The sequence below is a fragment of the Quercus robur genome, chromosome 7 (genome assembly GCF_932294415.1).
Source record: "Quercus robur chromosome 7, dhQueRobu3.1, whole genome shotgun sequence".
Classification (NCBI taxonomy): Eukaryota; Viridiplantae; Streptophyta; class Magnoliopsida; order Fagales; family Fagaceae; genus Quercus; species Quercus robur.
Window position 1 is genome coordinate 3,153,440 of NC_065540.1, and position 15,514 is coordinate 3,168,953.

General features: G+C 35.0%; 2 protein-coding genes across 5 annotated transcripts; both read left to right on the forward strand.

Moving 5' to 3' along the window:
* The first annotated feature begins 272 nt into the window (after positions 1–272).
* LOC126691753 (protein REVEILLE 8) lies at positions 273–11,632 on the forward strand. 4 transcript variants are annotated; one of them, XM_050386863.1, is made up of 9 exons: positions 277–515; positions 834–891; positions 1,006–1,129; positions 1,233–1,391; positions 1,501–1,578; positions 1,691–1,800; positions 2,349–2,408; positions 2,727–2,826; positions 2,913–3,255. In XM_050386863.1, the coding sequence occupies exons 1-8, from the start codon at positions 358–360 to the stop codon at positions 2,820–2,822; spliced, it is 843 nt and encodes a 280-aa protein (XP_050242820.1). In that variant the 5' UTR covers positions 277–357; the 3' UTR covers positions 2,823–2,826; positions 2,913–3,255. The 4 variants fall into 4 exon arrangements, 3 of the variants coding, with proteins under 3 accessions (XP_050242820.1, XP_050242821.1, XP_050242819.1); XM_050386864.1 differs by having other exon boundaries at positions 1,293–1,391; XM_050386862.1 differs by lacking the exon at positions 2,913–3,255 and adding an exon at positions 11,226–11,632 and having other exon boundaries at positions 315–515.
* On the forward strand, positions 6,144–7,954 carry LOC126691751 (mediator of RNA polymerase II transcription subunit 4). Its single transcript, XM_050386860.1, has one exon. It carries the CDS (start codon positions 6,559–6,561, stop codon positions 7,789–7,791), a length of 1,233 nt encoding a protein of 410 aa, XP_050242817.1. The 5' UTR covers positions 6,144–6,558; the 3' UTR covers positions 7,792–7,954.
* Positions 11,633–15,514: the final 3,882 nt, after the last annotated feature.

Here is a 15,514-nt window from a genome sequence, read left to right on the forward strand (position 1 = left end):
GTTTTTTAGACTAACTCCTACTTTTATAATTTTAATCATATTGGTTTATTTATTATTTATTTATTTATTGGTGGTATACACTATACAGGACAATTTTGAAGAATTTAAGGTTATGTTTTTTATAATGGATTTTAAGGTTATGTTGGTCATTTGATTGGTCGACAACTTCATACTACAGCCATTCCCATTACACGAGGAAGTCATGTCGACAAGACGATGAAATCGGCGTAGTAGATGAGCGGTCTCAAATTACTCACCACATATACACGCATTGTAGCCCGCCACAAGTTTTACTTCTCTCACCGTGTCTCTCACACTCTCTCTCTCTCTCTCTAGCTTCCATGCTCAATTTTCAACATGAATTCACAGCCTACTCAGAGTCCTCAATCCATGGCCACCTCGTCAACACCCACTGATAGCTCAGGGAAGAAGGTGAGGAAGCCCTATACTATTACCAAGTCCAGAGAAAGCTGGACTGACGAAGAGCACGACAAGTTCCTTGAAGCACTTCAACTGTCAGTTCCTCTCTCTCTCTCTCTCTCTCTATCTTTTTCTTACTTAAATTTTCACTTTCAAATCAATTCTCTCACAACCCATCTTTCTAGTAACTCTCTTGCTTTTGAAAACAAATTTTCTTGGTTCAAAGCGAACGAAGTACTTTCGGGAGATATAACTCAAGCAGACATGTCGTTTCAATTTTTCAATACTCTTTTTTATGTTGTTTCAACCAGTTAAACTGAATAAACAGTGTATTTTGTTTGACTAGGACTCATTAGATTTTCGCAATGCATTTTCTTTATTTATTTTAGAAACAATTGGTTTTCGTTATATAGGTTTGATCGTGACTGGAAAAAAATTGAAGACTTTGTGGGTTCAAAGACAGTGATTCAGGTTCAAGCACATTGAATGCCCCTTGTGGGTGTGGCTTCAGTTTTTATTATTCGATTTCTTCTGTATTGGGGAACCACTATTTGTTGCTAAGTAATTCATTTTTCGCTTTTACAGATTCGAAGTCATGCCCAAAAATACTTCTTGAAAGTTCAAAAGAATGGTACAGTAGCACATGTACCTCCTCCTCGCCCGAAGCGAAAGGCTTCTCATCCTTATCCACAAAAGGCATCCAAAAATGGTGTGGCAATCTTGAGGATAATTAATGACTTGTGTTCGTTACAACTGTTTATATGGATTTTGAGTTTTTTGACATTCTCACATTCAATTTATTGGATTGGCAGTTTTGATGCCACTACAAGGATCATTGGCTTATCCTTCTTCGATAAATAATCTTTCATCAGGATATTCTCCGTGGGATGAAACTTCCATGATGATAAATGCTTCATCAAGCCAAATGGTGCCATCACAAGATGATTTTACTAGTCTTCACGGAATCGAAGGCATGGATACTCCTTTGTGTGTTAATTTCTTTGTGATAATAGTGGTAGACTAGCTTTATTCAAGGGAAATTTCCAAAACTTATCTTGACATACAACGGTACTGATTCAGCTGATATTGCATCGAAGGGGGTAGCACGGATTAGTAACAGTATAGCAAAGCAAGGGAAACAAGCTCCAGTCCTCCATGGTAATCTTCTACTTCTAGACCTTGGTTAATTTGTTCTTTGATTCACTTGCCTCAAAGTTAAAATGGAATATGAAAAATTGAAGGGTGGGTTTTCTTTGACCATGTTTTGCAGGTTTGCCAGACTTTTCTGAAGTGTATGGCTTCATTGGGAGCGTTTTTGATCCAGAGATTGACGGCCATGTGCAGAAGCTCAAGGAAATGGATCCCATAAATTTTGAAACTGTGAGTTGAATGAAACTTATTTTCAGTTTTAACCATTTACATCGTCAGCAGATAGCTAAGATTATTTCATCATAAGCCAGGTCACTAAGATGCATCATCATATGATATTTGTGTAAATAACTTTTCTTCTTTTTTTTTTTTGGGGGGGGGGGGGGGGGGTGGGGGGTTGGTACTTGTTGAGCCGAAGCGCAAGAGATTATTTTTTAATTCTTACCATATGATGATATGAATCAGAGTTTATTGGTGGCTAGTGGTAAATAGTCATTTTAGTCAAAGTCTGCAATGATGCCTTAGATTTTTCGGAGACACTATGGATAAATGTGTTTTCCTCCTGCAGGAGCATAGTATACAATTCACGTTCGGGCCATATAAAGGAGTTTTTCTATTCTATAAGACTCTCACGTATTGGCACAAAATGAAATTGTTAATATGTAACGTTCCCCCCTCCCCCACTTTCCAAAAAGAAAAGAGAAAAAGAAGCCCGAAAATTTTATTTTCTTATTTAATATGCCGTGTTGTGTTCATAATACATTTGGTGACTTGTGCAGGTTTTGTTATTGATGAGAAACCTCACCGTTAACTTGTCTAGCCCTGATTTTGAGCCAATTGTAAGTAAATATTTTTTTGTTACTCTTAGCTATAACTTTTGTGGCACTTACCTCCGTTATCTGTTATTTTCTAGTTATGCAGATATTCTCCAGCCTCAATTCAGTTTATCTTCAGAATTGTGTGCTTTTGAATGCTGTAATAGTTTTTTAGTTTATTTAAGACATTGTTTTGAGCTGAAGAAAAATCAATCAAGGATGGTTATTTGATTCTCAGCAAAACAGATTTTTATCTAGTTCCTGTTCCTTATACCTGAACAATAATGGAATTCTTGAACAATTGTTCAGTAATCCTGACTAGTTGATTTATTGATGGTTCAGAGGAATGTCCTGTCATCATATGATGTTAATTCTAAAACAGTAGGGTTAGCAGCTGGATTTGTTGCCAAGAAGCAAACCAGTGATCTATCCTGTTGAACTGGTTAGTTCTTACAATTTACAGATATTATGTGCTTTTCTTAATTGATACTTGTTAGTTACTTAACTTGTGATATCTCTCCCTCACAGAACTGGGTGCTATTTAGATGGGATTTTTCTGTTTTCTTAGCTGGCTTCATCAAATGCAGCCGCGTGATAGTGGTTATTGTAACAATATGCTTTGAAGTCTGCAAGTTCAAGAATCTAACTATGTAGCTCTAGAGAGAGTGTTAAGTCGTGCTGAATGAAGAGAAGTTTCAACTAATCTTCAAGGTCCACAAGGATCTTAATGCAGTGGCCTTGATGGGAAATATAGTTATTATTCTTGCTATTCCATTAGTTTGGCCTTCAACCAAACCAGTCTGTATATCTTGTAACCTTGTAAGATCTTTTTGGTGGTAGTTTAATATTGTATGTAAGAAAATATTTCTCATGTGTAAGTTTGTCTCTAGAGCAGTACAACTACAAGAAATTATATATATAAATATATATATATTTATTGATTTTATTTTTCAGCCATGGAATCTTAGGTATTTATGCAGGCTAAAATTGCTTTTTATTTCATTTGATTAGTGCTTATGAGCACATATGGCCAATCCATCACTAAGCACAATGGTGATTTTTAATTCAAAAGGATATGATGAGGGCCACGAGGCTTTGTTGAGTTGTACTGCAAGAATACTGTAAAAATACATTTCCCGTACAAAATCATTTACTTTATGATGATAAAGCTAAGTGACATTACTTTGTCCTCATCAACTATTGGATGTTAACCAATCCAGAGGATCTTCAATCCAATCCATGTTGAAAATTCATCGTACTACACCCCAAAAGAAATTAATTGGTGTGTTAATCTATTCTCATTCTGTTGTACAGTATTAAAAATTTCAAGCTCTTGATTTCATTCTTCTACGTATTATTATTGTCAATATCAAATAGTTCCCATCAGAATAGTGTTTACTTGCATCTAACTGGTAATCAGTTAATCGTGTCATTTACCTCTTCTGCATCTCCTTCAACTATACATAACTCGTTTCTTCTCAAGTTTAATACACTCTCAGATTGCTAGCATCTCCTTAATCTTTGCATGAGCACATTTAGCCACCCCAACAAAAACCATTGTCTTCTTCATCCGGAAGACAATGGCAACTCCACTAACTTTTCTTTCTTTATTCTAAAACACCACCAATATTTTCCTTTTATTCTCCCTTGTTCATGAGGGATGAGGCTGCCACTCAAGTGTGTACACTTCAATCTCTTTTGTTTATACTTAAGTTTTTTTATATGCTCTTGTGAATCTGCTTTTGTATATTTGCAACTTGTATAGGCTATTCTCTCAATTTGGTTGAATTCAACCTCATTTCAAGTAGGGATGTCAATTCGGGTTAGCGTATCGGGTTCGTGCCGTGTCGATGTAGATAGGGGTATTCAACTAAATGGCTCAACCTTAACCCGACCCATTTAATAATTGTGTCATGATCCTTCAACCCTAACTCAACCTGTTAATAAAGCAAGTTGACCTGACCCAACCCATTTGACACACTTAATAAACGAGTCGTGTTGGATTGACACGAATATAACACAACCTATTTCAACTTGCATAATATTAAATATAACATCCATCTAAGAATAATTTTTTTTTTACATCCCAAAAGTAATGCATACACTTCAAGTCTTCAACCCACATTCTTGTAATCTTTAAAAGCAATACTCATAAGATCTAGTTTATAAACTATCTCAATAAACCCACTTGCAAGATATGACTTTGCCCAACACTAATACAAACACAAAAAAAAAAAAAAAAAAAAAAAAAAAGACAAAAGCTACAATTGTGGCCTTAATCAACAATTAATATATCTCATATATTAATAACGGCACATGGGTTCAAAGTTTATATAACAAAAGTATTATGCAGAAAAAATAAACACATTAGAGAGAGAGAGAGAGAGCAATAACCGGTTTGAGACTTTGAGTTTGAGAATTGGGTGTGAAACTATAAGATAGTAGAGTAAGTAGTACGGCTGAAATTAAAAAAAGAAAGAAAAAGATATTTATAAGAAGGTTTAGAGATTTAGGGTTTTTAGTATTTAGAGATCTAGAGTTTATAAAATTTCAATTTTCAATTATATTCCTCGTAAGTTTTTATAATTACTCACTTTTCTTTTTAAATTTAAAATATATGTTGGATATAAAAGGTATTTGACAAATCTAAAATAAAATAAAAATTTATTTATTATACAAATTAAACGGGTTGTGTTAAGTATGTCATTTTGGATTAACACAAATAAATTAGTGTGTCAAACATGTCTATTACGAGTTACACGGTTGACCTGCTTATGATACGTTTATTATCGTGTCACTTTCGGGTTGACCCATTTATGACCCAAACTCATTAAGGCCCAACCCTAACCCGAAAAAACCCGTGTCATGTTCGCAGGTTAGGTCGAGCATTGACGGCCCTAATTTCGAGCCTTCCATGTTTACCATATTACAAAGGCTACCTATATTATTTTCTCTCTATTTTCCACATCTTTCCAATCATCCAGTCATCTCCTCTACAATTGTTTAGAACAGTCTTCTTTACAATTCACTGGGCAATTATCTTGGCAAGTCGATTTAATATACACAATGTTAGAGTGGAGAGTGATTCCCAAAATTGCATTGATGCAGTTAAAGCTCGTAGGTAGCGTATCCCTTGAAGGCTGCTTAATTTTGCAGATGAAGTTCAGTCTCTTACTGTGCAATTCATTTTCTTAGACATTAATTGGGTAAATCATGATTGTAACAAAGTTGCTCATATCTTGACCAGATGGGTTCTTAAGAACTCTTTATCTTTTATTTATTTATTTATTTTTTTTATTATATGAAGCATATGCCTCTCTGTGATTTGTTTTTCATCACACCAAAAAAAAAAAACAAAAAAAAGCCTTCTTTATATTTATATGTATTAACCTGAACTGGGGAGTAACTAATACATCATTTTTGCAAAGCTGCACCATCTAAAAAAATATATGCAGTTCTGTGAAATTTTTTTTTATTTAATTCTCTCTTAAAATAAAAAAGTTTAAATTCAATAGACCCGATATAAATGTTTACACCATCCAATGATAAAATACCACCTCAAATTAGTTCAAATAGAAGAATACGAATCACCACACTCAATCAAAATTCCATTAATGTTCTGTTTGTTTTTATGTAAAATATTTTTAAGGAAATACTTTTCATATTTTACGGCGTGGTTTTGTAGTAAAATAATGGGTCAAAATCAAAAATATTTTCAGTCAAAACGAACAATAAAAGTCAAAAACTTTAAAATTTTTTACGCTTTCCCCGACACTTTCACAGTTTCTGTCTCTCTCTTGTCTCACTGAGTTTTAGTTTCCTTCTTCTTCGGAAACCTTCGCTCGTGTGAAATTCCCCGCACGTGTTCAGGTTCGTCCTACAGGTTTTCTCTCCCCAAACTCGATTCACTGATTACAGTCATTGATTTACCATTAATTTTAGAGATTTGTATATTCCAATCGAACTTCAATTTCATCTTTCCCAAAACTAAAGGTTTTTCTAGGGTTTTGTTTTTTCTGGCTATGCTAATACCCACTTAGGAAAAACTATTTCCACACTATGCAATTACTATGTTAACATTGTTCAAATTCCTGGTTAGTATTGTTTGAATTGAATTAGAAAGAACAAAATTTATAGGTGCAAATCCAATAATAAAAGTACCAAATCCCAAAAAATGCTTCAATCTCCAGCAAGGTTAGGGCTTACAAACCCAAATTCACCTTCACTTCAAAACCCTACTCCACCAAAAATCACCCATCACCCAAATCACCAGCTCCAACCTTCTTCCAATCTCTCATCATCAACCACAGCTCCCATTATCTCCACCACCACCACTTCTTCAACCCTTCTCTCTCTCCTCCCACCTCTCCCTAGAGCCCAAACCCTTCTCCTCCAAATGGCTTCTTTAGCCTCCAAACTCTTCGAGGTCTCGCCTAATCGCTCCCTCTGGCTCACCGCATTTCGTGGCTCTCTCCCTACTTTCCTCCCCCCTCAAACCCAACCCACCCCGCTCGAGTCCTCCCCTTCTACTGCCAAAGAAATCCACTCCCTTTTCACTGTCCTTCAAACCCAGCTCTTCGAAGCTGTTGCGGAGCTTCAAGAGATTCTTGATCTCCAGGATGCTAAGAAGAAAGTCGCCCGCGAAATCCAGTCCAAGGATTCTTCGCTTCTTGCGTTTGCTAATAAGCTGAAAGATGCTGAGCGTGTTCTTGATATTCTTGTTGATGATTACTCTGATTATCGCCGCCCCAAAAGAGTGAAATTAGAGGAGGATGAGAGCATGGAGGAGGAGGAGGAGGATTCTTCTTCTTGTACTACCACTGTTGCATCTAAGCTGAAATTGTCGGATATTTTATCGTATGCCCATAAGATAAGCTACACGACCTTTGCACCACCTGAATTCGGTGCTGGGCAGGCTCCCCTTCGTGGTGCTCTCCCGCCTGCGCCACAAGAAGAGCAAATGCGTGCTTCGCAGCTTTACAATTTTGCTGACCTTGATGTTGGTTTACCTAAAGTGGACGAAAGCAAGGAGAAAACAATTGAAGCTATTGTTGAGCCCCCAGCTTCACAGCCAGCAGATGCCAATCCACTTGCAAATCTAACTGGTCTGCTTCCTCCAAACATCACTGTTCCATCTGGCTGGAAACCTGGGATGCCTGTGGAATTGCCCATTAATTTGCCAATGCCCCCACCTGGATGGAAGCCCGGGGACCCTGTGCCATTGTCTGTGCTTGAGTCTCTTCCTGTTCCTAGGGCTGACGAGCAGCAAATGCGTGGGCCCCTTGCTCCTCAACATAAGCCACCTGGGCCAATACAGGTTCGGCATGTTGAGCTGGATATTCTGGATCAAGATGATGACAGCAGTGATTATAGTAGTGAAGAGGCCAGCTCTGAAGATGAAGATTGACTGTCAAGAGGTTGTGCTATAAGTTATTAATATTTTCCAAGTAGAATAGGTGAGTGTACTTTTCAATCGAGTTCATTTTACATTTGAACAAATTGTAATGTTCTGATGTAGTCGCATTATTCTATTTTTATTTTAATGCACATGTGGTTGTTTTGTTGCCTAATTTTATTGTCTATATGCATTTCTTTGACTTTAGCTTGGTCCAACAAGCTAAAAAGTATAGACTTCCCCTGTCATTCCTTAAAAAATGAAGATTTGTTTCATTTTGATTTTCATGAACTGAATAGTGAGTTCTAAGTTAATGCTGCTTGTGGGGGAAGTTGCTATCACTTGTTGAAAAGTTGTTTTTCCTTTGATAGTTTAAGAAAATGTAGTCACCTTTGAGTATAATGCTAGTTGTACTTGGTCACAAATCTGATTTCTACTTGGAGTCTAAGCTGAGTAGGAAGCAACTCATTCCATATCAAGAAACTCTAGTCAGTATTGCCAATCCTTTGAATGTGAGAAGCATGCTAAAGGATTATATGTGTCATGCTAAATTCTCATAATTCTGTGGGAATAACGTTATAGGTTATTATTTTTTGAAATTTTCTTTCAATTTAATTAACCTTGAAGAGGTTATGTTGAAGTAAATATTAGGGACGGGAAAGAAGCCAATAATTGGTAACTTTTCACTAATTACACATTGGGTTTATCTGTGAGATTAAATGAGTGACTCAAAGTTGTCAGGATCATCCTGTCATTGGTGTGTAAGTCCAACTGTAAACTTTGTGAGAGTTGCTCAAATTGAAAAGAGTACAACACGATAGTGTTTAAAGATTAAATTCGGATATATGTATGCGTTTCCAATAAATAAAATCTTGGGAAGGCAAGAAACATGTGCAGTATGGGTAGCATGTGAGAGTATTTATCAAACAAGGTTGTTTGGGATGAAAAAAAAGAAAGATAAGAAAGGTTATCAATAAGACATTAAGATGTATTTAAAAAATGGACATGTTGGCTGGAAACTTCTACTGATTTGAGGATGGGAAAGGTTATCAAAGCAAGGGAAAAAAGCTCCAGTCCTCCATGGTAATCTTCTAGACCTTGGTTAATTTATTTTTTGATTCACTTGCCTCAAAGTTAAAATGGAATAATAAAAAATATTGAAGGGTGGGTTATCTTTGACTATGTTTTGCAGGTTTGCCAGATTTTTCTGAAGTGTATGACTTTATTGGGAGCGTTTTTGATCCAGAGACTGAGGGCCATGTTCAGAAACTCAAATAAATGGATCCCATAAATTGTGAAACTGTGAGTTGAATGAAACCTATTTTCAGTTTTAACAATTTACATTGTCAGCAGATAGCTAAGATTATTTCATTATCAGCAGGTCACTAAGATGCATCATCGTATTCCCATCAAAAAAAAGAAAAAGAAAAAAAGATGCATCATCATATGATATTTGTGGAAATAACTCTTATTTTTTTGGCGAGAGGGGGGGGGGGGGGGAGGGAGGTCAGGTACTTGTTGAGCCAAAGTGCAACTGGGGAGATAATTTTTTGTTTGCTACCATATAAATCAGAGGACCTGGTTTATTGGTGGCTAGTGGTAAATGGTTATTTTAGTCAAATTCTGCAATGATGCCTTAGATTTTTCGGAAACATTATGGATAAACATGCTTTCCTCCTGCAGGAGCATAGTATACAATTCATGTTCGGGCCATATAAAGGAGTTGTTCTATTCTATAAGACTCTCACATATTGGCACAAAATGAAATTATTAACATGTAATGTTCCCCCTCCCCCCACTTTCAAAAAGAAAAGAGAAAAAGAAGTACAAACTTTTTATATTATTATTTAAGATGTCATGTTATGTTCGTAATACACTTGGTGACTTGTGCAGGTTTTGTTGTTGATGAGAAACCTCACTGTTAAATTGTCTAGCCCTGATTTTGAGCCAATTGTAAATAAATATTTTTTTGTTACTCTTTTGTGACACTTATCTCAGATATCTTTTATTTTCTAGTAATGCTGATATTCTCCAGCCTCAATTCAGTTTATCTTCCAAATTGTGTGCTTTAACTGCTTTTGATATTTTGCTTATCTTCAGCAAAAAAGAGTTCACATTGTTACTCTGCCCTGTTGGCCTGTAGTAATACTTTTGGTTCATGGAAGGATTCTACGTAATCATAATACAGATTTGCAAACTCTATGTAATGATATGTGGTAGTGGAATCCAGTGTTATAATTATATATTTTTCTGAATCTCAAAGTTTGCATCATTCTTTTATTTTTATAACTTTTACAAACAAATGGAACACATTACCTAAATGATGGAAAATTTTATAAATGACGGAAATTATTTGAACCATTTGGCTATTAGGTGATAGGGTTTGCGCATATGGGTTGTTCATATGTATTTTTCCGGAACTGCCCTCATTATTGAGAGAAATGTAAAAGAAGTGTAGAAATAGAGAACAATTAGAACTATTTAATATCAGAAGTTCTAAAATATGTGAATGACTGCATCAGAAATTTTAAAAAAAATTCCCATTGGACTTGCTTCTATTATCTGCATGATATGATTGCAGAAATAAACCCCAAAGATTTCCTCTTAAGATAAAAACCTGACCAGGTGGACCTCTCAATCATCCAACACATTTTTTGGAAGGAGAAAAGCACTTGAAAATCTTCCTTGGTCAGGTTCTGACCACTGATCTGCAAGTGTATAATACATAAACTGCTTGAAGAATTATACTCTAGATTATTCAAAAATAGAAAATAAAATTCAACAGTCAACTGAACTCAGCATAGGTCAAATATGGAATATAGCACCTATTGAAGAACAATTAAGACAAATTTAATTGGATCGTTTCTTTGAGAAAGGAAATCAGGAGATTGTGATTTGCCATTAGAATACTCTGGGGATATCACATGATTTTACTGAAACCCAATATATTTGATAGGAAATCTGACCTCTTTAGAAATTGTCCACAGTCTAACAAGAATTGCATTTAGAAGCAACCACTACTGGATCAAGCCCCCTTTCAATCTCAATGCGTTCTCCTTTAATATATTGAATGTTGTAATAGTCTGTCTTAGTTTATTTAAGACTTTTTTTTGTGCTGCAGAAGAATCAATCTTGGATGGTTATTTGAATCTCAGCAAAACAGATTTTTATCCAGTTGCTCTTCCTTATATACCTGAACAATAATGGAATTCTTGAACAATTGTTCAGTAACCTTGACCAGTTGATTTATTGGTGGTTCAGAGGAACATCCTGTCGTCATATGATGTTAATTCCAAAACAGTAGGGTTAGCTGCTGGATTTGTTGCCAAGAAGCTGATCAGTGATCTATCCTGTTGAACTGGTTAGTTCTTATAATTTACAGATAATATTCGCTTTTCTTAATTGATACTTATTAGTTACTTTACTTGTAATATCTCCTTTCACAGAACTGGGTGCTATTTAGATGGGATTTTCTTGTTTTCTTAGCTGGCATCATCAAATGCAAGTGCGTAATAGTGGTTATTGCAGCAACATGCTTTGAATCTGCAAGTTCAAGAATCTAACTATTTAGCTCTAGAGAGAGAGTGTTAAGTCATGCTGAATGAAGAGAAGTTTCAACTAATCTTCAAGGTCCACAAAGATCCTAATGCCCAGTGGCCTTGATGGGAAATATAATTATTCTTGCTATTCCATTTGTTTGGCCTTCTACCAAACCAGTCTATATATCTTGCAACCTTGTAAGATCTTTTTTATGGTAGTTTAATATTCTATGTAGGGAAATCTTTCTCATGTGTAAGTTTGTCTCTAGAGCAGTGCAACTATAAGAAATTAAATATATTGATTTTATTTTTCAGCCAGGAATCTTAGGTATTTATGCAGTGCAAATAAAAAGATGTAATGTGGCAGTCCTATTTTTCTTTATTGTGCCAGGTGCTTATTGCAAACCATCTCAGGTTGATTATTAGGTTCTTTTTTCCTGTTTTTATCACTTAGTGCTGGTGCTGATTCTGAGTTTCTATCCCTTTGTTTATTCTTCTTTTGTTTCTCTTTTTACTTCTCAAACACATGTTCCCTTGAGACTTCATTGTCCTGCATCACTATAAGTACACATTGGAACTGCAAGATGATAGTTATGTAGCATCTGTACTGCTAACTTCATATGTGACATATGCATTTTGGATATTGTTAAGCATGGTTATATAATTTCAGAGTTGCTTAATAGACATAAGCAGAGTGGAATTGCATAGGGGTCTAGGTTCGTTTTGGCACATAGGGTTGATGCTGTATACACACAAACAAACATGCATGCATCTTGAATGCTTTATCTGCAATGTTTGTCTACAGTTTCACTTTTTCAGGTATTACAAGTGATCTGGATACCTGCTTATGAATTAAGCCGAGAGAGCTTGTTTCAGCTTATTCAAATGTGCTTATTTTGGTATTACTTATGTGGCCCATGTCTAATAAATTCTGGACTTCTAGATGACCTCATGAATCATGATCTAATTAAGTTTTGTAATAAGAAGCCAGTTTTACATCGTTACTTTCTATTCTGGTAGTCATAGACTTGTACTAGATTGGGGCTCAAAGTTATTAGCTAAGATTGTTGTTTGTCACTGTTCTACAATTTATACTTAACCTTTTCATTTTGTCTCCAATTTTGTTATTTGCCTTTCAACATATCATGGACGTTTCTTTCCAAGTACAGGGGAGTAAAAGCATCAAATTAATTCAATTTTTTGAGGCGGTAAGTTTGCTCGTGATGTTGTGATTTGTGAAGTTGAGGAAGAAACCTGCACAGTTTTCACTTCCTAGCGGGCGAATGTTGTTGCAATTGAATTTGGTTGCATGACTACGAGAGTTATCTAGTTGTTTTACATTGATTGTCCAAAGGATCTGCCAATCATATTTTTAGCCAAAAAAAATGTTTTGCCTGTTCCCCATTCAAGGCTTAGTTGGAAACCCACAATATAACAAGGGCATATCGCATTATCACTACTCTTCATTGTGACTTTATGCTCTCAATTGGAATCCAAATGATTGATTTATGTTGAAAGTTGTCATTTATAAGCAGTTCAGTGTCATTGTCACTTGTGTTCTTGGGCGAGCAATTGCCCGTGTTTGCATGTTATGGATTGGTGCCAATAGATACCAATTATAAACAGTCAGAGTCACTTGCGTTCTTGGGAGCAATTGCTGTGTTTGCATGTTATGGATTAGTGCCATTAGATACTGATTATAAGTAGTTCAGCCTTATTGTTACAAGACTGTTGACTGGATATATATATATATAAATAAATAAAGTTCTAGAAACGTCCTAAAGCAAGTCAGTCTTATCCTCATCTGTTTATTGCTCTTATAGAAGCCTATCCAGATGGAGATTTATCCCCTACTCCCTTCGCCACTTGTCATTCTTAACCTAGGCCCCTACCAGCATCTACAAAGCATAATATAAATTGTATTTGAGCTCCGCTGTCTATAAATATAGTCTTTGTATCTTTGAAGAGGCAGAAGAGGGAGCTTTTATCAGAATGTCTATCAGTGTCTTATGTCCCATGTAAAAAACCTGTTGAATCTAATAATATCAATTAGTTTGTTGTATCTTGTTCTTTTTTTTTTTTAAGTGTATATGGCTGCACTAATTCCCTGCTAAAGCTACACTAACTCCACTCATCCTATTAAAGCTGCTTTGATTCCCTGATAAAAGATTGACTCTTGCTTTGGATGTTCCCCATAGGGGATGATTCCCTTTCCAGACAATACATGCATTGCTGACCTACTATGAATAATAATAAAAAGTCAATTTTACTGATCATATGAATAGTAAAAAGTCAATTTTACTGTTTACAATTCACTGTCTAAATAATGTTTTATTTTGCCTATAAAAGGGATGTCTCTTTCGGGTTAGAGGTAGAAGTTAATTTTCTTAGTTTCAAATTTCCTGTAATTTCTAAGCTACCTCCAGAAGGTCCTAAACTTGTAACCCTTTTCCAATTCCAGCTCAAATCTTTGTTTCTACTATTACTTTCTGTAAGTGTTTTAATCTATTATTAATAGAAAATGCATATTTATAATAAAGTCTTGCATATTTATGTGTGTGTGTGAGAGTGAAAGAGAGAGAGACTGAAAATATAATTATTAATTGAGTAATGCTACAAATATAAACTATTTTACAAACTATTGATGCGACATTAACATTTTTCAAATAGTTGTTGGTAAATAAAAATGTGATATTAGTAATGGATCTAAATTAGAACTGATAAAAATTTGTTACATCAATAGTTTGTAAAAATGTTATAAAATAGTTGATAAATTTGGTATTACTCTTATTAATTTAGTCCTTTCTTCCCTGGGACAAATAACTTGGAAATTTTTTCAATAATTAGTGTTGCTATTTTGGATAAGGTAATAAAATTGGTGCGTTACCTTTGGTAGACACTGTTTCAATTATGTATATAATATTATATTAGTCCTTTAACCTCTGTAATGTAAAAATAAATAAATGAATATATAATGCTTATTTATTAATTAATAAATATCATATGCTATATAATAATTTGTTTTTATGTGCATATAATAAAACTTTGATCTTAGAAGTCGTGATTGCATTAAGTAGTTACTTTCTTTTTATGGTAAGTAGTACTTATTATCTTATTGCATCAAGTGGGATGATTTTGAGTTAACCCAGAATTTTGTGGAAAATTTTTGGCTCTTAACATATTTAGAGCTATTTTGCTTTGAACCACAATATGGCAATTAAAGAAATTATCTATGTAGTCTAAATTACATGACTATTTTAATGAGTCATGTGGCTTATTTAAATAATACTCACGAATAATCTCATTAAAATATCATGTAAGAGGTCGGAAAAGATAACTCCAAATATGTTTGAAGCCAAATTTTAATTAAAACCAAAAAATTCTGTTTATATTTGTGTTTAGTGTCATATATTTTATTTATAACTGGTCTCAAAACCCACCGAAAATTGGAGAATTATAGTAGGTTGAGGGCTAGTGTAAAATGTAGTCATTTTATTATGAGTAAATCCAATACAGATACACATTGGAGTGTACTCTGCTGGTGACGAGTTGTACTGGATTCCAGATTTAGTGAAACTTGGGCTACACCTTACTCTATGTGGAATACTTTACCCATTAAGGCTTGGCTTGGGCCTTCAAAAGACATGTCCGGACCTCACGATTTTTTTCCCCAAACAATCCATTGAGCTTGGAATTGAGCATTTTCTGCAAACTCCTATTTTTGTAAATATCATGTCTTGTTGCGGAAATAATTCAGCCCATGAGCTCAATTCGTGCGGTATAGAAATAATTTTGGACAAACTTATGTTGTTAGATGAAATTTGAATCATTCTGGGCCAAATAAGAACTGAACTCAACCCCAAGAATAAAACCCCAAAAAAAAGGAGCTCCAAGCTGACCAAGCCCAACGGTAAAACGTATGAAAAAGGTCAAGAACCCCCCCCCCCCCCCCCCAAAAAAAAAAATCTTTTGTCGTAAAATAAAGGAGAGAGAGAGAGAGAATAAAATATTAGGACGATATTATATCTAAATTGCTTCTTGTCTAGTAGTTATCTAACACAACATATTATTTCTGAATTGATATACATAAATCTCTCTTTTACTCTCAGTGTCTTTCTAATTTCCTTAGTACGTTATAGTTGGAGTGAAGGCTCATATATATAGGCGGAAGATGAACTGATGAAGCAACTATAAAT